The sequence below is a fragment of the Salvelinus namaycush genome, chromosome 19, assembly GCF_016432855.1.
Source record: "Salvelinus namaycush isolate Seneca chromosome 19, SaNama_1.0, whole genome shotgun sequence".
Taxonomy (NCBI): Eukaryota; Metazoa; Chordata; class Actinopteri; order Salmoniformes; family Salmonidae; genus Salvelinus; species Salvelinus namaycush.
Window position 1 is genome coordinate 34,861,371 of NC_052325.1, and position 25,185 is coordinate 34,886,555.

Consider the following 25,185-nt stretch of genomic DNA (forward strand, 5'->3'; position numbering starts at 1 on the left):
AACACCAGACACAGATGAAAGGGGAAACATATAAGTATCTTTGTCATAGATGAATAATGCACACTTTTAAATATATTTGCTGACAAGGCGGTACTTATTGAAATTAGGTAGGAGAATATCATGTTACCATTGGTGTACTAAAATGAGAGTTAGGGTGAGGTCACCCTACTGCCTTAATAAACCCCGCCTCCTGAATCCAAGTGTTTGACATGGGGGAGAGAGCCAGTAACTTTATGATCAAACTTTATCAATGTAAAAGCAACAGTCATTTTTCATACTTTGGTCATCTTACTTTGATCCAATGTCATAAAAAAAACATGATTTTGACTATTCATGACCTTCAAACCTTAAATTGTTGAGCATTTTGCCCTATCGTCGCTACCAGTTCGGGAAGCCTTTGTTAAAGCTTCTAGAAGTGCAAGTGATATCAAACAACAAATATTCATCAATACAGTATATTGTAACGTGTAAACACTTTACCTAGCAGCCAACCTGCTTGCACCAATCCCCTGTAATTACAGTAAAATACTGTGAAATACAAACCCCCTCCCCTCAATAAATGTAATTCATTCATCCATTAATTAATTAATTCCGATTACAGTATAATTTACTTTTTTTACAGTATAATACAGTCAATTTTAACGTATGTGTTGAGTTTCCCGGGGACTGGGATGAGACCCACCACCTCATATTGTTACAGATGTGTTTTTCATCAATTAGATCAACATTGGTATGTTGTGGCGCATAACAAAAATCATTGTGATATACTGCATTAATAACGTTGTTATACCTGTTGTGGTTTTACATCAACGGCAAGTCACTTAACCCACATAAATTATGATTTATGGTTATTGGATTATAAACATGCTATAGTACAGTAATACCATATGTCCCATTTGGAAATACTGTCTTAACAGAGCATTAGATGGCAATGCTTCTCAGCTCACAATCCCTGAACAGACCCCCCCCCCCCTCTCTCAGAGGTCCCTCCCCTTCTGTGTGATTGGTTAGGGCAACAGTTTGTAGCCCACAGGGGCCAGATACAGTACTCAGTAGAACAGAGAGAAAAGGAGGACAGCTTCAACCCTCCTGCCTCTTCTCAATAGGCTGAGAGGACAGGGTTAGAGGACCAGAAACTTAAATCAGAGCCAATATACTGGTACTGGAGGTAAACGCTTAAGCGTAGGGGTGAGCTAGTTTGTCCAGATTGCTACAGTGGATTGGCCTAGTACAGTATTACCAGACTTGTCAACTGTGAGACCTCTCTTCTTTTCCCCCTGTTTGTGGATGATGGGACTTTAGCCATGTGGCAGGTAAAAAAAGAGGTTACTGCTTACTTTGGGGTTGCTTATTTTCCTTCAAGCAAGTGGTTTTTCTCTCTGTGTGTGTGTGTGTGTGTGTGCCTGTGTGTGCCTGTGTGTGTGCGTGTGCAGTAAGTGCTTGATATCAGTGTGTCGACAGAACAAGTTTCTGAGACTCGAGGCAGGGTACAGTTCAAAAGCTGATGTCACTGCTGCATTGCACTCAGAAATGCCATTATGTTTGACGACAGATGAATTATCAAAGTGACGTTTCAGAGTGTAGAATAACACAGCGGTGGAGAGGCCATGTGAATGTGAAAGGAAAGAATACAACAACACATCAATGGTGTGATTATGTGCAATGTGTTGTCTGTAATCAGCATTCTTTGGATGTCACCTCATTTTGTGATTAGAAAAGCTGGTATGCCAATTTCAGTGCTGACATCATGCCAAGGTTTACACGTTGATCGCCATGAAAACATCGTTTATAAGACCGGATTAACAAGTAATCCATCTTTATTTGAATCAAGCAGGCTGTTTGCAGAATGCAGTTGAAATGCCAGCCTTTATTGTTCTTCAGCTTGTAGAATGTGACCAGTTTAGAATGTTATTTTCTCACAAATGTCAATTAAAGCTGTTTTTGTTAAGTGAAGCTGCTATTTTTCAACAGTGTATTGCCAATAAAGACCTTGAGTTTGTTACACAGTCTGAGGGTTATACTAGTGCTACCAGGGGATTGGAAATATGTCCTTATGAAGACAAAACACATCTCCTGATGTCCCACCAAATGTAATACACCTCAGATAAGATAAGATAAGACAAGTGAAAGTAAGACAAGTGAAAGATAGCAGTGTTTCGCGATCTGGGTTACCTCTTTAACTCTCAAGCATTATGTGTAATATTGTGACAGAAGCTTGCCTGTAGTTTTACAACAGAGCTTATCTGTGGGCAAGTCATCCTTATGAACGTCTTATTTTCTAAGTGTAACATTTAGACTTTGCTGTTGGAGCCTGGGGTTTTCCTTATTAATTAGTAACTCTTTGTTTCCCAGTAGAGCTGAAGAATGCCTGACTTTCTCTGTAGTCGCTCTTTGATCACTTGTGTGGTAAATAATGTATCACCATGGAAACCTTGTGGGCTGGCCACTAGAGGTATCAGGGAATGTGTCAGTCAGTGAATCATTTGTTGAGATTCAGTCTTTGGAATGTAGGTGTTGAAATAGGTAAAGAAGCAACGGTACAGTCGGGATAGTGTGTTTGTTTGGGAGTCTACAACAGTAACTTTTTGTTTGACGCTACTATAGAAAGTATTTCAGAAGTCTGTGTATGCATAGCTCATAACTTATCATCAGCATAACCAAATATTCAATTATGTCAGGGATCGGCAGTGTCAGGCAGTTTCTATGTCAGCCACAAGATGTCCCCCTTTAACCTGTTTTTCAGTGGGTTGAGTTGTCCATCAATTTCTATGTGGTGATCTGAAATCACAACGCAGCTATGTAAACAGTACATTTCATAAGAATGAAAATATATCTCTTGAAGTTAACCCATACATTTTCAATGACGCATAATCTTCTTGAGATATTCATAAACCCTCAATTTAATCCACTGAGTTATTGGGGATCAAGGGACGAAAGATGTTTTGATGATCATGTTTTAATTAAAACGACTGGAATTTGAGATTAGTGTAATCCAACTGCGACCAATTCTGTTATCATGACATCTATGCTGGTCTAGGGCTTTGCTGGGAAAGCAACAGTCTTAGGGGGATTCAGTGAAAGTTCATGTGGTTATGGAAAGAAAACAACATTTTCCTGCTGATGCCACCTGCCAAGCAGCAGGGAGGAAATGGGAGAGTTTGGCTGTTCTGATTACTGACCAGGATGACCTACAGAAAGACTGGCCCTGCCAGCAGCTGGCCTAGTTAACAAACCCTCTGTTCTAAAGCTCTTTGACTGCTTGGCTGGCTAAAGGCTAACTGGCAATGTATCAATCCAACTAGTGGCCTCCGTTTCCAGTTTCTAATCTTTGCTCAAATCAGCATTGGACTCTCAGCTGCAAAAAAAAAACCTTTGCAGTGTATTTTTTTTTAGATGGTTGCATTTCATAACTGTATTATTGTCTGTTCACATGTACACCCCTTACTCTAGGCTACTGTTTATTGGCACACATTTGTAATCAATATCCCTCAACAGAACATCAACTTAACAAATGCAACACCTACTGTACTGTCAAAATCAATATAGCAAGTCCTGCAGGCTCTAGTTGTATCTTATCTTGATTGTTGTCCAGTCATATGGTCAAGTGCTGCAAAGAAAGACCTAGTTAAGCTGCAGCTGGCCCAGAACAGAGCGGCACGTCTTGCACTTTATTATAATCAAAGGGATAATATTAATGCTATGCATGCCAGTTTTTCTTGGCTAAAAGTTGAGGAAAGACTGACTGCATTACATCTTGTTGTTATAAGAAACATGAATATGTTGGAAATACGAAATTGTTTGCATAGTCAACTTAAACACAGCACTGACACACACACTTACCCTACCAGACATGCCACCAGGGGTCTTTTCACAGTCCCCAGGTCCAGAACAAATTCAAAGAAACGTACAGTATTATACAGAGCCATGAGTGCATGGAACTCCCATCTTATATAGTGCAAGTGAACAGTAAACCTGGTTTAAAAAACAAACAAAGCAACACCTCACGGCACAACACCTCTCCCCCATGTGACCTACTTGTTGTGTGTATGTAATGACATGTATATGTAACTGAGAGATGCACATAAACTACATGTTCATGTTTTTAAATGTATGTAAATTCTAGTCTTTTGTCTGTAATGTATTTTCTGTTATGTGTCGGATCCCAGTAAGACTAGCTGTCGCCATTGACGTCGGCTAATGAGAATCCTAATAAATCAAAATATTAAATATACTGAAATGATTGTCGAAATTTACAACAGGTCACATGCTCATCATTATAATTCCATACATGCAGTACAAATCCATAGTCAATTGGTTGTGCATTAGCTTCGCCACAATAGTAGAAACGCAGTATAATGCAAACCCCTGAATAAAGCTGGTTTGCCTTTTCAACATAATCCTATTTGACAGGTGGAGTACCCTTGAAGTAAAACAAATGTTGATTTCTATCATCCACTCAGATAGCACAGCACACCACTGTGCTTCCTCGTTTGTTTTCTAATATATGAAAGCAGTAAATTCCCATGTTTTTGGTGAATGTGGGTCAGGATGAGGCCCCTGCTGATAATCACAGTGATGTGTACGGGTGCAGATTTGGGAGATTAGAGGTTTTGTCTAATCATCTGCCTCTCGCCACAGCTGTAAATCACATTAGGCAGACAGAGTGGGCTGTTGGGCCACTCCATTGAGACGGCTGCTTCTGGGTGCAGCACCAGGCCACACATTGGTCACAGATACGCTGTGAAGACAGGATTACAGATAATGATGTTAGGTATCTGCCCCAGGAAAAAAGGGGAAAAGAGCAAGTTCTCTCTCTCTCTCTAATAATAAATATATGGATTGCGGCCATCATTAGAGATGATAAAAGAGTCTGGCATAGCCAATTAAAAGGTGCTTGAATTGGAGAGAAAAAAATCGGCCACAAAAATGAGAATGAGAGCACATCTTGTTTCTTTTTAAACGTAAACTTTATTTAACTAGGCAAGTTAGTTAAGAACAAATTCTTATTTACGATGGCAGCCTACCCCAGCCAAACACGGACGACGCTGGGCCAATTGTGCGCCGCCCTATGGGACTCCCAATCACGGCCGGATGTGATACAGCCTGGATTCGAACCAGGGTGTCTGTAGTGATGCCTCAAGCACTGAGATGCAATGCCTTAGACAGCTTAGCTATGCAGGAGCCCAAAAGGTAATATTTGTCCAAGGATGACTCTAGTTTAAATAACATTTCAATGTAGTTATTAGGCCTAATATCCAAATTCAGAGTTTCCCTGAAGTGCCATATTGCTTAGTACTAATGCTTGATACAAGATGCAAGCACCTTGCAGTGATGCCTATCCCTGTTTACTGTTTCCGCTGCTCTTTCAGTTCTGCAGAGATACCACCCTGCATGTCTGGGCCCTGGGAATAAACTATTTACAGTTAACTCTGTGAGTAAGCCATTTATCAGTTTTCCTGCACTTAATCTGACCCTGCTGGCTCTAAATGTTGGGGACTTACAACCTTTATGACGAGAGCTTTGTGGGGCTCTTTAGGCTGGTGGTGTCTAGGTGTGGCTACACATTAGGCGGTGTTAGTTGGCTCTTTGTGTGGTGTTTCTCCCTCTCTCGGGCCACGCTGATGCACAGTCCTACTGGCTATCGATGGTGGGTTCAGTGCCAACCAATGACTGTAGGTGCCAACCCCGGTTGGCTGTAGAGCCCGTCCCAGCCCCATCGTAAAGGTCACATTTCATATGGGCCTTTTCCAAAGCTGGCAGTGGGCAGACAGGCGACTGGCTTCAAGGCAATTGATCATTCATCTCCAATCAATGTTTTGTCAATGGGAAAAAGGTTAATGCAACATGATCTTTGTGTATGACTAGAATACTGACGCATAGTAAAGTTGTATTTCCTATAGACAATGTTTTAAAAATGACATTAATTCATTTTGTATTCTGCATGAATGTGTTGCATATTTGTGGCAATGTTCTTTGAGTACTTTGTGTAGAATTTTTTTAAATAAAAACAGCAGGCATGTGTAAGGCTACTATGGGTGTGGAAATGAACTGTGGGCATGGGTTTTTCATTAGAAACATCTGGGTCCTGAGTGTGTTTTGATGAACCCCACTCTCCCCCACTGAGACTCACTGACACTGAGTCACTGACATTACAGTACAGAACACTACAGCAGTACAGCAGGCATTCCTGCCCAGCTGGAGGCTTCACATGAAGTCAGTCAGGGGAATGCCATTCACATTCCCATGCCATCTCCAACACCATGTGTCTCTCACTTTCATACCCACCGCTTTGTGTTCACCAAGGCATGTCTATAATGTCTACAGTATGGATCTGTCTGTCAGAGAGGGGATTCTATCTCAATGTAATTTGATAGGAGAATTCAAATGTACCGGAGGGAGGGAGGGACATGAAGAGCGAATAGTAGATGGTAGACATGCCTTGGTGAACACAAACCCTTACCTAAAAGTGATTAATCCCGCTTTAGAAGGCACTGGAACAAATGAACACAGGTCTTATCATGAAGAGACACATGTCTACAGATTGCACTGGTCTTGAGGAGAGGGCTAGAAATGAAATGGTTTAATTTTAAAACAGATTGTAGAGCTTTTGTGGTCTAATAATGATTTTGTGAAGCTTTGTAGGCTTACTGCCTCAACTCAGTGAGAGACACTGATGGTCTGTATAGAGGCAGACAACAGATGTAATCTGTGCGGTCTACGTCAACTTGTTGTTTGGGAGCACAGGGAATCAGAGATCCCTGCCTGCCCTCCCTGTGTTTCAGATGAATCCTGCTGCCAGCAAGGCTCCCATCCCAACCCATCCCCTGTGTGTGTGCACATTCCTGCGTGCCTGTGTACAGATTTAGGATCTTAATTTGACCAGTCTTTCATTGCTGAAAATGTTCCTGCACGGCAGGAAATGCTAACTTGTAATGTATTTCGAGTTTTAAAATGGCTTCTAAAGTTTGTCATTTCCACTTAGACTTGATTTGCCCTAACGAAAGTATATCAACCCCTACAAAAATGTCCATTCATTATAATCCACATAATAATTCACATTTCCTGTTGCTGCAGAATTTTTTTTCTGCTGTAGCAAACTGGCTCATATTAAAATCCTACATCTGTATATGTGTGCATGTGTGTTGTCAGGCTTTCTCTTTTTTAATCCCTGGTGACAGAGCCAAGAAAAGTTCCGCCACACAGGGCAGCATTGTGCCGCTGGAGAGGCAGAGGAGACGGTCACGGAGGGAAACGGATCCTGACGCTGTCCTCTGTCTCCTCTCTGGATCACGGCTCAGTGGGCAGGGCTCAGAGCACAGAGGACACTGACCTGTCTGTCCTGTGTGAGGGCCAAAGCTATACTGACTAGACCAACCAGGGTCCTATGGAGCTCTGTCCCTGCTTATATCCAGCCTCTCGCTCTTTCTCTTTTTTTCTCTTCTCTCTCTCTCTCTCTCTCTCTCTCTCTCTCTCTCTCTCTCTCTCTCTCTCTCTCTCTCTCTCTCTCTCTGCCAATACTTCCAGTGAGTAATTGAGTGCTGGCCGGCTCTCCTACTGTAGGTGGAGCTGGCTTTCCTGGAATTGTGGGGCAGCTCTTCCTGTTGTGCTTGCTACTTGCTACCTCTTGCTCTCCGTCTCCTGGTTCCTGGTTAATGACAGCCCTGCTCCGCTACCGCAGGATTACTTCCTTATGAAGACTTGTTCCATCTGGATGCTGGCCTCTCTTCTGTTACTGCACACTGCCACCGCCTCGTTTCGGGGGGTTTCTTTTGTTGTTGTTTAATATACTTTCATGATTTGGGTCAGAAGTTCCCCCTCAACTGAAATGTCTCTGCAGTGCAAAGCGGGGCAAAATCCATCGGTGGGTAAAGTAAACTGCTTATGAATGGGAAAGCTTTCAGGGGAGTGCGTAAGGTGCAGTTGCTGTGAAGCACTTTGTTCTGGCTCTCTGCCACAGTATACTTTTACAGGGTTTTTGTGTAACTGTAGGGCTTTTGTGGCTGTTTGTATGATGACATTAAGGCTGAGACGTTTTCATTAGTGTACAGTATTTGTAATGTTCATGCAAAACTCTTAGATCTTTTTGCATATTTATGAACTATTATTTGGCTTCATTGAATGGAGACTAAATAATTTACAGGTCACACATTTCAGGATATTTGTACTGTTACTGTTGTATGGTCATTTGGTTAGAGGAAGTACAAAAAATATATATTCTGACCGATATGAGTTGTGTTTGACTTGTGGAATACTTGTCAAACACATTACAAGAGACAAACATGTCAGGACGGTGATCATCTGTGGATTTAGTTGCCACTCTACTTCTACAACAACTATTCTTACACTACAGTAGACATGAGCACCAATATACTTTGTATCAGCAAGTATTGTTGAGATTTTGTCATTCACTTCTCACCAGATTAATTTATACTTCAGTGTGCAAAACATCTAAACTTGGCGTCGTGTGCACTGTGCATGAAAAATAGATGATTTAAAATGACATTTAAAATAGATGATTTGAAGTGTCTTGGGTGTTCAAGGTCAAGACACTAAGATTATACTACATTTTTAATGGAGGAAACCATAAACTATCATAATGTTTCTAAATGTTTCTGAAAAATGCAGTACAGTAGCCTATACTGTATGTTTCCTTACCGCTAACAAACTATTGTTATATTTCTACTCTCTGAGCATCACTTTTGAACATTGGATACACAAACTCCACCCCCCTACTCATTTAGCCAGCAAGTTTGTCTCATCAACTTGGATAACAGAGAGAACTTTGTTACTCCAAAAAAATCACATTCAGACACCTGCATTAAACTCCATGTCTGCACAAACCAAATATAGTAGCACAACAAAGCCCCACAGATGCATTCATATTGTCTGCATCACAGACATGGGAGACAAGTGCAACAGACAATTGTCTCTTGTCTCATACAGTAGGTTAGCTGAGTGCCTCTGCAGATTTGACTAGAATAGGAGGGGGAACAAACCCGGGCCTGTAGCTCTGGGGCCTGGGGTAATTGCTGTATCCTCACAACTTCAAAGACCACTTGTGCCCGGCTGGACTGATAATGAGCTTTTGCCTTGTTTCACACGTAATTAGTGGAGGTAGAGAGTTTACACAGGGAGACGTGGTGGTCACAGAGTGTCTACTCGCAGCTGGGGTGTCTGACTGGCCAGTAACAAAGGCTCTGTGTCCATCAGTCCAGTCACAGTGTGGAGCTCCAGCTGGGCCAGGGATTTCTGCTTCACTGAGCTGTCTGGTCTCACTGTCCTGCACTGCCCTGGGCTAGCTAGCCAGACCAAGCCTTTCCGTATACATGGCTATTCTTGTATGCACTGTATGTCTACTTGAGTCATTTTCGTGTTTCTGGAGTTATATCATCAAAACAGCTCAAAACGCTTACATAAAATATTCACTGTTTGTTTGTTTTTCCCAATTACAGTCTTCAGTTGTTTGGTTGTTGCATCACAGGGAATAAGGACAGATGTGCCTCCCTATAAAATATGTGGGGAGGTTAGATCAACATGGATTGGGGAAGTTAAGGGGAAGTTCAGGGGAAGTTCAGGGGAAGTTAAGATCAACATGGATTGCTTAACTTTTTTACGAACATCACTTTCATTTCTATGGCGCTTTAATCATTTATATTTGTCTGAAGGGTTTAGAACACGCCAAAACTCAGAAGAGTCTTCATTTCTCATTTCCTCATTTCATTCAATACCCCTGATAAAGATACCACAGATGTGTTTTCCAGTACCTGCTATTTATTCCTCTAGTACATCAAGTAATCTCCAGTTTTCTTTAAATTAGGAATGTGGAAAGACCACTCATTAATTTATTTTCTGGGAAGGTTGACAACCCCCTATAGCTCAACCCTTTTCGAACCCTTCACTTCTCTCTCTTTCTGTCTCTCTTTCTCTTTATCGCTTTCTTTGTCTTCTCTCTCTCTCTCTCTCTCTTTCTCCTCTCCCTCTCTTCTCTCTCTCTCTCTCTCTCTCTCTCTCTCTCTCTCTCTCTCTCTCTCTCTCTCTCTCTCTCTCTCTCTCTCTCTCTCTCCCATTCTCTAATGATGTACTACATGTCATCCCTACAGATAGCTGATCAGCTTCCCTGGATTTTGCTGACGACACCGCTTTGTTGTGCGTGAAGATGGAAACACTGGAGTCGGAGCTGACCTGCCCAATCTGTCTGGAGCTCTTCGAGGACCCACTGCTCTTGCCCTGCGCTCACAGCCTGTGTTTCAACTGTGCCCACCGCATCCTAGTCTCCCACTGCACCCCCAACGAGCCTGTGCAGTCCATCAGCGCCTTCCAGTGCCCAACCTGTCGCTATGTCATCACCCTCAGCCAGAGGGGCCTAGAAGGACTGAAGCGTAACGTCACTCTGCAGAACATCATTGACCGCTTTCAGAAGGCTTCCGTGAGCGGGCCCAACTCCCCCAGTGAGACTCGCCGCGAGCGGGCCGCCCTAGACAGCAAGGCCATGACCTCCCCCAGCGAGAGGGTGCAGTGTCAGTTCTGTGAGCAGGACCCTCCCCAAGACGCCGTCAAGACCTGTGTCACCTGCGAGGTGTCCTACTGCGATGAGTGCCTGAAGGCCACCCACCCCAATAAGAAGCCCTTCACTGGCCACCGTCTGATCGAGCCCATGCCGGACTGCCACCTCAGGGGACTCATGTGTCTGGAGCACGAGGACGAGAAGGTGAACATGTACTGTGTCACAGATGAACAGTTGATCTGTGCCTTGTGCAAACTGGTCGGTCGGCATCGGGACCACCAAGTAGCAGCACTCAGCGACCGCTACGAGAAACTGAAGGTAAGAGATGCTACTGTACAATACTGTGCACAGCTTCAGGAATGTCTGGGGAGTATCTGGGGAGTTAATGACTGACTGTGAAGAGCTCATTGTGTACACATGGTGAGATTTAAAATCAAATTTAATAAAAATCAAGTTTGAATTTTTAAGTATACTAGATTAACAAGATTGTGCCTGAATTGCGTGACACAAATATTGATCAAATTCAATATTTGACCATTCACTTTTTGTGTTGTGGAGATTCACCACACATTTTTCAGAGATCAGTTCATTTTTTCATTACTTACTATTTTATATCAGCAGCTTTTCAAAAACACTAAAACGATGTGATTGTTATATTGTTGTTTCCAGAATGTAATATTTTATTTCTGGCCATATCATAAAAATCTGTGACCTACTGCAGTTTGAGAAAAAAAACACATTGTTCAACATGTCATAGAGACATCGTGATGATGGAATTTGAAAATTATATTTGAGATTCACATTAAACTTGAGTCATTAACATTATACATATTATCCAATATTTCAATAAATAGTCGTTCCCCCAATGATATCCTCTTTTTTAGATCTGTTTCCCCAGACTAAGACTAATGGGTGAATCAGGAGTCATTGCTGATGGTAACAGTGCAGTACAAGAGCACAATATACAATCAGGCAACCTCACTATTATATGATATGTATTATATATCTACAGATGTCTGGCTCTTGACGTACGAAACCTTAAAAGAAAGTATTACAGAAATGGCTAATGGAAATCCCCGTTCGGTCAGATTCCCCAATAATACAACAGCATTAAACTAATGTGATTTCTGTTCATATTTCAAAAGCAAGAGCTTTGGGAACAAGGAGAGATCACACATCAAGACACTCTTTCTTTGACGGCCTTAAATGTAACATTTGCCACGTAATTCCAACCAATAAAAAATATTGCTTCCAGGGTTTCAGGTTAAGTAGAGCTAACCACTTTCCCTCCATGGTTCCATATTAATAAGGCGTCATGAGAGAGACTTTGTTAGCTGGAACACGCAAAAAGGTGGCCACGCATTCCTTCCACTTTAGACTTGAATGAGCCCCTGTCAAAGCACTGAGATTCGGGCTTTGTGGGTTAGTATTTTGCCAACACACACCATGGGACACGATCATGGCTCCAGAAACCTCATGGGAGCAATTAATGCTTTATTACAAGGCAGAACCATGCAGCTGTGTGTTATAGTTAGCCTTTCACATGGAAATTGACCCTCACATTTGACAAGTTCTATCAAGAGATGCAGCAAGCAGGGCTGGGATGTTAGCAGACCTCAACCTTTTACAATTCTATATTGATCAACATATAAAGTATTGAAATATATTCTCAGTAAAGTTGTTATTTTAGTATTTTCAATTCATCAAGTGGATGCTAAAACAATTTTTTTGTAGTTAACATTTTTTACCGTCTTTTATTTTTACTGTACAGTAGACATAGCCTATCTATTGTCATTCTATCACAGGCTATTGATGGCGTATACATTTTTTGTAAATATTTGCATAAGGCAGTGTTTAGTTAATGCCTTTAGTAAATAAGAAGTCAGTGTAATAGTGTAGCAACTGAGTAGGTGTCAAGTCTAGCGAAAAGGTTTCTAGGGATCACATGGCTTCCACTGCATGGCTTTGAAAGACCACAGGACTTTTCACACATATATAAATATATAACACTACTTGAGCATGAATCATAAAAAGGGGGTTTTGCATTACATGATACACACAAACTATTTTTGCTTGTCCTTTCACCAAAAACAAAGAGAATGCCAATGGCGAATGTCAAGCTTGGTCCCAGACTCCCAGTGAAACTGAGATGCGGTAATCTTAGATTGCAGTATAGCGATTGAGGTCAGAGCATCAGCCTTAACCAGTTTCTCCTTTGTTTGATCATGCTGTCATTGTGCAGAGAACTCCAGACTGCTATCTCAGTGAGAGGAGTGAACAGGAGGAAGCATACCAGGTGATATCTACGGTATCTACATTCAGGGACAGGTCTACTAAGAGTTTATAGCTGCTATTTTCAATGGGGAATAAAACCTACAGACTAGAGTATCAAATATGATGCAATATACAGTAGAAATTATATTAAGGTCAAATCTAGATCATTTCCGGGGCGCTTTTATTCCCCTCTGAAAATATCAGGAGCATATTTTGCACATGTGCAAATACTCGGTAAACCTGACCTTTAGAATATAGTCCACATTTTATTGTGGATGGCTTCATGGCCTCTATGCGAGATCTGCATAGTTTATGTAATGAGTAGTGACATATCTATACATACAGTATATAGATATGTACTATGGAACATAGTTTCACTTTTTGTGCCATCATACTGTTAGATAAACACAAGAGAGAACACTATAAAAAAAAAATACATTACCAGATTTACATTACTAGGAAAATAACTATCCCCTACTTCACTGTTGCACTGCATTTTAATGGTATTACTAAGAGTGGGCAGTGGCAGACTTGTGGTCAACTATAACCCATGTATGTCCAATATTACTTGCCAGATGTAAGATGCTCTATCTACTACACTGGCTAGTTGAAGCCAGTAAGTAACTGTAATTAATTTTACAGTACGCTACTGTAATCCATTTTACAGTAATCCAAACATGTTACCAAAATTTTTACTGTAATCTAATTTACAGTACATTACTGAAATTGCCCATGCAGCGACATATTACCCAGTGTTCTTTGAAGTTTGAATTTTTAACATTTATATTTTGGTCATTTAGTGGGTGCTCTTGTCCTTAACAACTTACATCTAGTGCATTAAACCAAGGTAGATTTTTTTTTTAAACACGTCACAGTCATAGCAAGTAAAAGTTTATCTAACTGTTACTGAAAATGTTGTAGTTAAGGATACATTGGTCTTCAAAATAATTGTAATTACAACAAGACATCTTATTATATACTGTATCATAGGTCATCTCTGGATAGTGCCAATACAATACTGAAATATTCACAGTAAATTCATGCAATGAAACACAGTACAATAAAGTAAAAGTGACTATAAACTATGAAAATTATTTCTACAGTATTTTACTGTAATTACAAGGAATTAGAGCAAGCAGGTTGGCTGTATGCATTTGCATATTAAAACATATTAATGAATACTAGGTGTTTCATGTCCTTTTGATCTGTTTTGCCCTGCACTCAACCTTTAACAATTTTAGACTTTCTGCCACTCTGATCTGTCTCCTATATCAGATTAAGTATTAGGTAACTACTACCACATATCAAATAAATTGGTACAGCACTCTCACTAGCGGGTGCAACAAACATAGCCTCTTACAAGACACGCCTCAAAATATGTTAATGAGTGAGAAACAACAATACCATGCATCCACTAATGTTTAAAAGGCTTTTGGTGCTCCAAAAATGCAATATGGTACTATATTCTAAATTACAGTAAATTACTGGCAGCAAATGTTCAGTAAGCTGCTGTAGAGTTTCAGGACAAGATTTGTAGAATTCCAAAAATACAGTATATTACTGTATTCTGTGGGGGTACAGCATTCTCACTCACAGGTCCAACAAATATAGCCTCTTACAAAGTGTGATTTAAATATGTTAATGAGCCAGAGATTCTTTCCCTGCCCACATTTTCCCACAATGCAACATAATTAATACTTTTTTTTTTAAATACGGTATTTTACTGTGCATTCTACAGTGTTTTACTGTTGAAATTACAGAAAGGTCTTTCAGTGTGCTGTAAAACAAATACAGTACTTTACTGTGCATTCTACGGTAATCTACTTGGTTTAGTTTATACAGTATTATACTGTTGATTAATACAGTAAGTTGCTGATCAAATTACAAAAACGGCTAGCAGTGTGCGTGGTCACATTTTTCACTGCAAATCCTACAATATATGTGATTAGAATGTCTGAGGCAGAAACAAATTAATGAAGTTATTCTGAGCATGGCAATTGTAATGTCACAACCACACTGGTCCTTACTTATCGTCATAGACCTTTTGCATTGAGGCCTATGGCTGCATCTCCATGTCCAAAAATATCTTATCCTTTTCAAATACTCTCTGTTAACATTATTTATTTAGATAGGATTATTTTGTACTTTGGCTGTTGTATATTTTATAGGTTTAACTTCAATAGGTGAAGCGGGGTGACTTATCACTTTTATGTTAAAGATTAAACTTTTCAAAATCAAGACAATAGCCCCATGTGACAGACACAGAGCACAAAGGACAGTGCTGCAACAACATAAAATTAAGCCAAGACCAGGTCATCCTAGCCCCACTGTATATGCTGACTTGGGGAGATAGTATGACAATACCTTGGTACTAAGGTCAGGGGGAATAGAAACAGACAAAAAGTAATCATATACAAGGGTATTAAATGCAAAAAGAATCCTACATGTGTTGCAAAATTAACTACACTTAGCATGCCCTATTTCTTATTTTCACAAGTCTTGACGAGCTAGACTACAGTATGCTGATGGTCCTCTGCCAAGCCCCATCACTGCCCTATTTGGTTACATCCCAGAGGGCACATGCACTGTAGCACTCTCTGACTAACGTAGGAGGAACACGAATCAAAGACGTAACAGTAGTATTTCGATACCTGTACATGTCTGAAATCTCTTATGTTACCTTGTGATGAATGCAGACAGAGAGGTGAGGAAGAGAGGGTAAGGAGGTTAAAATACATTTTCCCTTTTATATAATGAGACTGATCGTTATTGGTTATTGTACTGTAGAGTTTCCAGTAGTTTTACATTTTGTCCTCACTTTCATCTGACATATTGTTCATATTTTCATTGAAAGATTCTCAACTTAATTTCCCCTACTATTATGATTCATTGTGCAACTTTTTGCATCAACCATAGAACATGTTTATACAGTTCCCTGCAATGGAGTTCTGTTTTCCTAAAGTAATCCAGACGTGATGAGAGAAGAATAGCTGCTTCCTCTGGATGAGGAATGCTTTTGGTCCCACACCTTTCTTTGGCTTTGGCTTGCTCAGTCTCTCTTCCTTTCTGACAAAAACCGGACAGGTCAGACCACTGTCGATGTTTGGAAACTGTCCTGCCAACTATTCCATAATTTTACCACCTGATCTAAGGACAGTGAAAGCTTTGATTGTGTCGATTGTAAAAAGAGGCAATAGCCTGGTTTATTATTTCAAACTCTATTAATATATTATAAAATAGTGCATTTCTTGGGAAGAGTGCGTTCACATGCAAAACAATGAAATTTACCATGTAGATGACTTGCCAGTGGCCACGATCAAAAACTGTGCATCAACCCTCAAAAGGCTAAAGGAAGCCACGTCCACCTAAAATGAGTAACAGAGAGAGATGGAGTTGGCAGAGTGGGTTATCTAGTCTCCAGCATGGGCCTGCTGTCTCTCCTCTCAGAGTTGTTCTGGGAGCTTCTGCAGGGATCCAAATCCTCTCAGATTAATGGCACAGGATAAATCATCTCTGAGAGGAAGTGGATGCTTTATCTCCTGTTGGGAGTTGAAATGCCAACTGGCATGCCACCCTAACTGTCAAACGTTTATGGAAGAGAGACAGGAGAGAGAGGGAAATACCCTATTTACATAAAGCAATGTTGTTTTGGCCTGGCAACAGAGTGTTAACCCACCAAGAGGCATATCATTCATTACTATACCCTCTATGACTTCTTTTGTTTTCGCATTATGTAAAATTTCTTCACCAAGGCAATTATTTCAAGTGCATTATACAACTATACAGTCAAACATACAAATTAACACACTGCTGTATATAATTGCCTTTTTCGGTAGATTCAATTATTATAACACATCCATTCATACTTTAGGAACTGCATTGGAGCATTTTTCATTGCGTTGTAGTGTGTGGGTTGTTGTTCTGGTGAGGCTACTTCAGCTCGCTCAGCTGTTATCTAGCCAGGGCTCTCTGGGTCGGTCCCCTGCACCTTCAATCCACAACAGCACAGAGCTATTCTAATGGCTTCATCACCTCTGCTTGAATATAAATAAATAATCTTGGTGAGAGCAGTAAAAAAAAAAAAATGCTATTTCTGTACACACTGACGGCTGACGCACAGAGCCTTATGAAATCGCAATGCGAAAAGGCCGACCTGAGAGAGCTTTCCCCACCATTAGCTAAACAGTGACTTCACAGACACCTTCAGATCTCCAAAGTTCTATGCTCTCTGTTCACTCAATTCTTTAAACTTTTCATCATACAGTAGAGATGTAGGATCTTAATTTGAGCCAGTTTACTACAACAGGAAAATGTTCCCGCCTCAACAGGAAATGTGAATTATTATGTGGATTATAATTAATGGACATTTTTGTAGGAGATGATACATTATTCGTAAGGGAAAATCAAATCTGAAATTTCAAAGTGGAAATTACAAACCTCAAATATACTACAAGTTAAAAATGTCCTGCATTGCAGGAAAGTTCTCCTGCAACAGGCTGATCAAATTAAGATCATACATCTGGGCTTGTACTTAATATGATTAAAAAAATAATATAAAAAACATGGTGGACAATCTTTATATCTAGTATTTCAACAAGTTGTTTATTTCAATTGACTGTTATCTAGAGGGCAACATAATGGTATAGCACTCCATTTTTGTATTCTCTTACTGTTTTTATTCAGTGAAGTAGACTCATGATGTTATCTATAGACCCATACACACATAACAATTCTCCTGGAGCATAATCACAGTATTAAATTAATCCAGGATTATATACCGTTAACAAATAACCCTCTCAGACATCTAACCAATGCCCTTGTGCCCTCCTTACGCCTCACTGCATAACCCCTGTGGCAAGACAATGTAATCCTTCATGGAGAAGAGTAATACATTGCAATCTAAATCATTGTGCCAGACAATAATACAACATAAAGAACCTTCTGGATGCATAACAGCCAAACAGAACTTCCCAAATATTCACCTAGCCATAGAGCCGTAGATAGTCAAGCTGTGAGAGAGTTTGATCTGAGTCATCGGCGGGTGATTAATGCATGCATGGTTTAGTTGCCTAAATCTCTGGCAGATGCTCTTCTTGTCCCTCTCAACTTTGGGAGCTTAGTGAGCAGACAGAAAGATGGGAGCTCTGGCATTGGGGCTAGCTCAGAGGTTACTGACTGACTGATCACACACCAAATGGTACACAACCAGACCCTATGAAGGGATTCTCTGTTAGCTTATCATCTTCCACCAGTGGACAGACATGGTTGTGATTTTGACTTCCCCCCCCCCTTCTTTCTAAATGTTGTGAACTGTGTACAGTTTGCTAGAGGAATATTATTTTCAGTTACATACTCTGTTGTTCATAGTTTTGTTCTATTCTTTTTTTCCACAGCAAGCCTTGGACTCTAACCTCAGCAATCTAATCAAGAGGAACAATGAGTTGGAAACTCTGATGGGCAAGTTGATTCAGACTTGCCAACATGTGGAGGTAAGGACGTTTATCTCTTTCCCTATTAGGCTATGTGGCACATCTCCCAGTTTCTGTGTCATTTCTAATGTTTGATTATTTGATGATATGATTTGTTGATTTCTTCCTTGTGAGTATTGTACATTTAACCCATTACGTGCCAGAATAGATACAGTGGTTGCTGACATAAAGTGCGTAGAAAAGGAAAAGGAATATCTCTGATTGTAAAAAAAAAAAAAATTGCCTCAAACCTCAATATTGTCATTTAGCATTCAAGCTCACCAGATTCTGTGAAATGCAAAACTTTGCAATTCAGTGAACATGTTAGAAAACGGTGACATAAGGTTGTATCTGCAAAAAGATGATTCCGAGATAATTGGCTCTAAAGTTCCGAACCCTCACTGGTTTAAATGGTGTCAGCACTTTTCATCTAGTATTCTTTTGAAATTAACAACATGAATTGGGGTATCTAGAGCACTATATAGGTAGAGTACATTGAATAGAATAAGGTTACAGTATGTCAATTACTCAAGTTTGACAAAAATGCAGATAGAACCTTAGAACCAAGCTCTCGATATAATATAATATTATCTCACGGACACAGTTACTGAGATGAATATGTTCACTGGGTATACAATAAAGTGGATATGCCAGTAAACCTAACTGTATAAAGTAGGATATAGGCTAATCTTACTGTAGCCTATAAACATTGCAATATTGGCAAGCGTGCGTGAATGTCTGTGTGTATGTGCATGGTATAGGGTTATTTGGGGAATAGATAGATAGAACACAGCAAAAACATTTGAACATTTGAACCAATTGAGGACTAAAATGACAGATGACACAACGTGCCCACAGAGAGATGAAAGAGAGACTGGGCCATGTAGCAGCTCTGGCTGTATTTAGGAAAAAGAACTACTGCTGCAATGACTATGCTCCGCTGATTCTCACCTGCGGCACTGTGCTATCCTGTGTGTGATGACTGTATTGTGTAGATCTAACCTGGGAAACCCTAGGTAGGTCTTCTGCCTCAAGTGGACTATTATCTCATACGAGCCAGAGGGGCTTTGTTACTGTATATGAGCATTATTGTATTTTAACAATGAATATTGTACTATCTTTTATCCTGTATCAGGCCAAAGCCACTGCAATGAAAAACCATCAACTACCACCACATTCATATCTTTGACCATCCCTGTTCTAATCTCTTCCCAAGTGTAATGCATCAAGACAAGAGAACAAGCTCCTTGAAGAATGTGACCTCCTGATCGACATCATACAGCAGAGAAGGCAGATGATAGCCACCAAGATAAAGGAGGGCAAGGTAAGTGGGTGCAATAATTGAATAACATGGATTCCTACATTTATTCCTACATTTCCTACATTTATTTTGCGACGCTCGCGCACGTGACGTGTCCGGTCTGGTCAGCATGTTAGGCACTGCATCTCAGTGCCAGAGGTGTCACTACAGACCCTGGTTCGATTCCAGGCTGTATCACAACCGGCTGTGATTGGGAGTCCCATAGGGCGGCGCACAATTGGCCCAGCGTTGTTAGGGTTTGGCCGGGGTAGGCCATTATTGTAAATATGAATTTGTTCTTAATTTACTTGCCTAGTTAAATAAAGGTTAGATAAAAAAATGTAATAAGTGTCATTAGAGAGAGATTGAGGGGCTCGGAGGGATGGCTCTGGCATGCTATGCCATGTTCAGAGCCACATCACACCTGTTTCCTGTGATCCCTCTGAGGAGCACTGCTTCCTTCCTCGCCCTGTGCCGCATGTCACAGTCAGGAGTCAGAGGCTGCTCTCTGCTCCCTGCCGATGGACGGAGGGGGAAAGCAGCCACACTCCCAGAGGGGAGGATGTAATGGCTCTGTTACCATGGTGATGTTATGGAGGATGTAGATTCTCCTCATGCCATCCTCAAAGTGTATCTCTTACAATGGTTTAAGCAGATGTGATGAAATAAAAGCATGTTTTGAATTTGAGAAAATGGTGATATGTTTATGTACAAATGAATTACCTCTTGATTGTGACCGTTAAAGTAGGAACTGTCAACTCAATTGAACCTGGAGCCTTGGTAGTCCTTCAGTTTCTGAAGCCGTGGTAGCCTGAGAAGTAGGTTTGTAGACTTGATACTGCAGGTCTACTGTACCTGCCTCTGCACCAGTGAATTCAATAATCCATTGTTTCTTTTCAGGCTATACGGCTGCGAAAGCTAGCCCAGCAGATCGCCAGCTGCAAGCAGATCATTGAGAGATCGTCGTCCCTCATCACTCAGGCTGATCACACCCTCAAGGAGACAGACCATGCCCGCTTCCTGCAAACAGCCAAAAGCATCTGTGAAAGGTGAGCTATCAAGTCAACCGATTGTGGTGATAATGATCCAAACCCTCAACTGACTGAGAGTCACAGGTTGTAATAAGATAAATGTCACGTGAATCCTGTATCTTTGGGTTTCAGAGTGTCCATGGCAACAGCATCCTCTCAGATCCTGATACCAGAGATCAACCTAAATGACACCTTTGATACGTTTGCGTTGGACTTCACAAGGGAAAAGAAAATGCTGGAAAGCTTGGATTACCTCACAGGTGAACACAACTCCGAACATGATCCTTGATATTAAGGATATTAAGAACATATCTATAACTCAGTTCTATCTGAAATAGGAGATTATGGTATAGTGCAATCCCTGTTTATCTATTTCTTTAGAAGTCAAAGTGAAAACAGCTACACTGTATTTGTATTTGTAATTATTATGGATCCCCATTAGTTACTCCAGGGCAGTAGCTACTCTTGCTGGGGTCCAGCAAAATTAAGGCAGTTATACCATTTTAAAAACATTACAATACATTTCAGAACAGATTTCACAACACATTAAGTGTGTGCCCTCAGGCCACTACTCTACTACCACGTATCTACAACACGTGGTAGTAGATAATTGTGTATAATGTGTATGTTATGTGGCGTGTACAGTGGTTTTGACTGGGTAATACCCTTGGTGCTTTGTTGAGTGCTTCCTGAGGGCAAGGAAATGCTCACAAGTTTAGAAGATACAGTTTGAGGTTTGTTTACAGTTTAATGAAATGGCTTTTGAGTGTTCTGGCTTTTAGGACATTCTCAGCAGGGTGTCCTGTCCTCTGTTCTGTATTGAGGCAGTGGGTTGTAGCTCAAGGAGCAGTAACTTTTCCACCTGAATCGGCAGGTATCCTAGTGGTTAGAGCATTGGGCCAGTAACCGAAAGGTTGGTGGATCGAATCCCTGAGCTGGCAAAGTCTGTCGTTCGGCCCCTGAACAAGGCAGTTAACCCACTGTTCCTAGGCCGTCATTGTAAATAAGAATTCATTCTTCACTGACTTGCCTAGTTAAATAAAGGTTAAATAAAAAATAAGAAGAAAAACGCACAGTAAAAGTCACTTGCAAGAGTGGGCTTGGTTGTATTTACCTAAAATCTCCAATCCCCTGCACATAACACGTTGGACATAAGAAAATACACTGATTGTGTCAATCCAAAGTACGGTACTCTACTGTGTGTTATGTCAACTGTCCATCATTGTTGTCATTAAATGACACATACCAGGAACTGACGTGAATAAAAATAACTATATTTTTCTATTTGCAGCACCAAATCCCCCAATAATCCGGGCGGAATTATGTACGGCATCGAACGACACCATCACTGTTCACTGGACGTCTGATGACGAGTTCTGTGTGGTCTCCTATGAGCTTCAGTATGCCATCTTCACCGGACAAGCCAATGTTGTCAGTAAGTATACAATTCTTGTCTAGATGTCCTCAGTACAGTATGTTGGGTGTGTCTGTACAGTACGTCTGTTGTGGTACAACATTTTAAATCATAAAAGGTAGGCTATCTGAGAGCAATCATACATAGAAAGCCTCTTACTGTATGTAGCTTTGGGGTCTTCATTGCACTATCCTGATCAAAGAAATCATTTATCATGTCAGCAGGGGGGCAACAACCATTTAATTGTGTGGATAATAAGATATCAGAGATCTCTGCTCTGTATCTCTCTGGCACAGACTCTAGGCAAGAGGATATAGGCAGATTATGGGCAGAATTTTTCCCTGTGGCTCATGTAAGTGACAGACTGTTGGAATAGATCACCCTAACAGGGTTACAGCATGCTGAATCAAGCAATTGGCCCTCTTCTGCCCCAGTGCCTGTTCATACTACAGTGAATAGGTAATGTTATTGTTTGATTTAATGACAACAATTGGAGAATGATTCATTGGAGGTGTTCTTATCTCAACAAATTTATTTTACATTGTGTGTTTGTTACAATCCAGTGGTTGTTTTTTTCTCTCTCATCTGCCATTAACTGATTGTCTTCGTCTGTGGTCTAGGTTTGTGTAACTCGGCTGATAGCTGGATGATTGTGCCCAACATCAAGCAGAATCACTACACGGTGCATGGACTCCAGTGTGGCACCAAGTACATGTTCATCGTCAAGGCCATCAATCAGGCAGGGAGTCGCAGCAGTGAGCCTTGGAAACTCAAGACCAACAGTATGTTTACGTATTCGAATAGCTGTACCATGCTGATATCATTAAGCATCTTTGGAGATTTGATATATGGAGATAGCATATTTACCATTGTTTACTGTTAATCTATTAATGGTCAATTCACAGGTCAACCATTCAAGTTGGACCCAAAGTCTGCTCACAAGAAGCTGAAGGTCTCCCATGACAACCTGACAGTGGAGCGAGACGAGACGTTGTCCAAGAAGAGCCACACTCAGGACCGCTTCACCAGCCAGGGCAGCTACGGCGTCACAGGGAACGTGTACATCGACAGCGGGCGCCACTACTGGGAAGCCTTGATAGGAGGGAGCACATGGTAAGGATATGGACCTGTGGTGTTTGAAGTACATCAGACTAGAACATTTGGAGAGACAAATGTGTGTGAGAATCAGATTGGGAAATCCAATCATGGTCTCTGTTACTCTATAGTAAACGCAATCTTAAAATCTAAAATCTCTAGGATGTTAGGCCTATCATTTCCCATCGGTGCTATTTGACCACTACCAGAAAATGAGCCATCAACATTCAATATTCTATTTTTCTATCTTTATCAGGTTTGCTGTGGGCGTTGCTTACAAGTCAGCACCGAAACATGAGTGGATTGGCAAGAACTCTGCCTCGTGGGTACTTTCTCGCTGCAACAACTCCTGGGTAGTACGTCACAACAGCAAGGAGATGCCCATCGAACCGTCCCCCCACCTGCGTCGTGTGGGGGTGTTGCTGGACTACGATGCTGGCTCCCTGGCCTTCTACGATGGCGCCGGCTCACAGCACCTGTACACGTTCGACATCGCCTTCGCTCAGCCAGTCTGTCCCGTGTTCAACGTGTGGAACAAGTGTCTGACTGTCCTCACAGGGCTGCCCATCCCAGACCACCTAGAGGGAACAGACTGCCGGGATTAACAGTCCAGCTAATAGAACACAGAGACACAGAGGGAGCAGAACAGACTGATTGCAGCCTCACCTGGCTGCCTTTTTGTCCCAGCACCAATGCTGTATAAAACAATAAAGCCATGGTCCCAGATGTCTCTAATCATGCTCTTATTAGAAGTAAATTAATTTCTTGAATTATTTATGGAAACCATTTATTGGATTTTATTTCTTGCTTTGCACATTAATGTACACTACTATATGTATGCTTGTTGGTTTTTGGGGTGCGCTTAGAGAGGAAGATGGATATAACGTTTTGAAATTCAGTCAAACTTATTTTCATGCAGCTCTGAGAATAGTTTATTTCCTTCTAACAAATATAGAAGGTTGTTTCCGTCTTTCCATGTATCCATCGTTAGCAGCATGTTGATAAACGTTTTATGTGTAACCTGTTGATTTTGACATGGCATCATAGCAGCAGTACCACAGATTACTTCATAAAGCAGTCATATCAGGATTAGTCATCTACACCTGTTCTGTTTCATGCAGGTGTACCAAGATCCTCTCTACAATTAGAATTATAATAAGCATGTTAAGAGTTATTTTAAGAGTTCATCTTAGGTGATTTAGTGCACTGACAACTTGACTATGATTGACAAATTAACAGAGAAAATTCTTCATCTTCTCTTTGTTAAAAACCACTATGATGTTAAAAAGCTTATTATTGTCGAAAATGTACATTTGAAATAGAAGCCATTTTAAGTGAAATTTCGATACAGAAATAACTTGACGCACCACCGCGTCAGATGGTGATGGAATTTTGAATATTGAATAGCTCCTTGTGTGTTTCTGCTAAAGACCCGAGAAGAAGAGGTGAAGCGAGATGGATAACTGGGTGTTTTATTTATTTTTTGCTCACCAAGCACAGGAGTTTTTTGTCTGGTCAAAGAAAGTGTGTCGAATTTGGTTTTGAAAAATGCGCTAATTTGCTACATGTGGCTTATTTGATTGAATATAACTTTCAGAATGATTAGGTTGTTACGTGTGTACTGATATAAGTAGGACACGTGACATGCAGGCCACTTCGAGAAAAAAAAAATTCAATTGGAATTGTACCTGGTCGTCACTAGTTACCACGGCCACAAAGTTTTTTAAGGATTTATTTGATGATATATACTGTACTTTTAACTTTGTGTATGTGGTAGCTAGTGGAAACCATTGTGCCTGTTCACACGCGTCCTAAAATTCTAAATCAAATGGCTAAATTATACATTTTATGACCAATTCCATATGTTAGCTTAGTAGATATGACGATCTAAGGGCTTAGACCTACAGGGGGTTAATTGTAATTAAATGCACCATGTGCAATCTCTGTAAATACCTTGCTGGTTTCTTCTCACATATTGGCTCTGTATGTTCACATACTTTTGGTATTTGAGCAATTTGACTTTTTCTGATGCCTGCATCATTATTTTCACACTAGTATACATTCCTCGTTAAAAATGTAATAAAGTGACATCAACAAAC

At 40.7% G+C, this 25,185-nt stretch overlaps 1 protein-coding gene across 1 annotated transcript; it reads left to right on the forward strand.

The window, feature by feature from the left end:
- Positions 1-1,072: 1,072 nt before the first annotated feature.
- Positions 1,073-25,185, forward strand: LOC120064359 (E3 ubiquitin-protein ligase Midline-1). The gene is made up of 10 exons (XM_039014885.1): positions 1,073-1,313; positions 10,101-10,822; positions 18,172-18,267; positions 19,463-19,570; positions 20,447-20,595; positions 20,710-20,837; positions 21,869-22,012; positions 22,612-22,773; positions 22,897-23,104; positions 23,343-25,185. Exons 2-10 carry the CDS (start codon positions 10,157-10,159, stop codon positions 23,689-23,691), a joined length of 2,010 nt encoding a protein of 669 aa, XP_038870813.1. The 5' UTR covers positions 1,073-1,313; positions 10,101-10,156; the 3' UTR covers positions 23,692-25,185.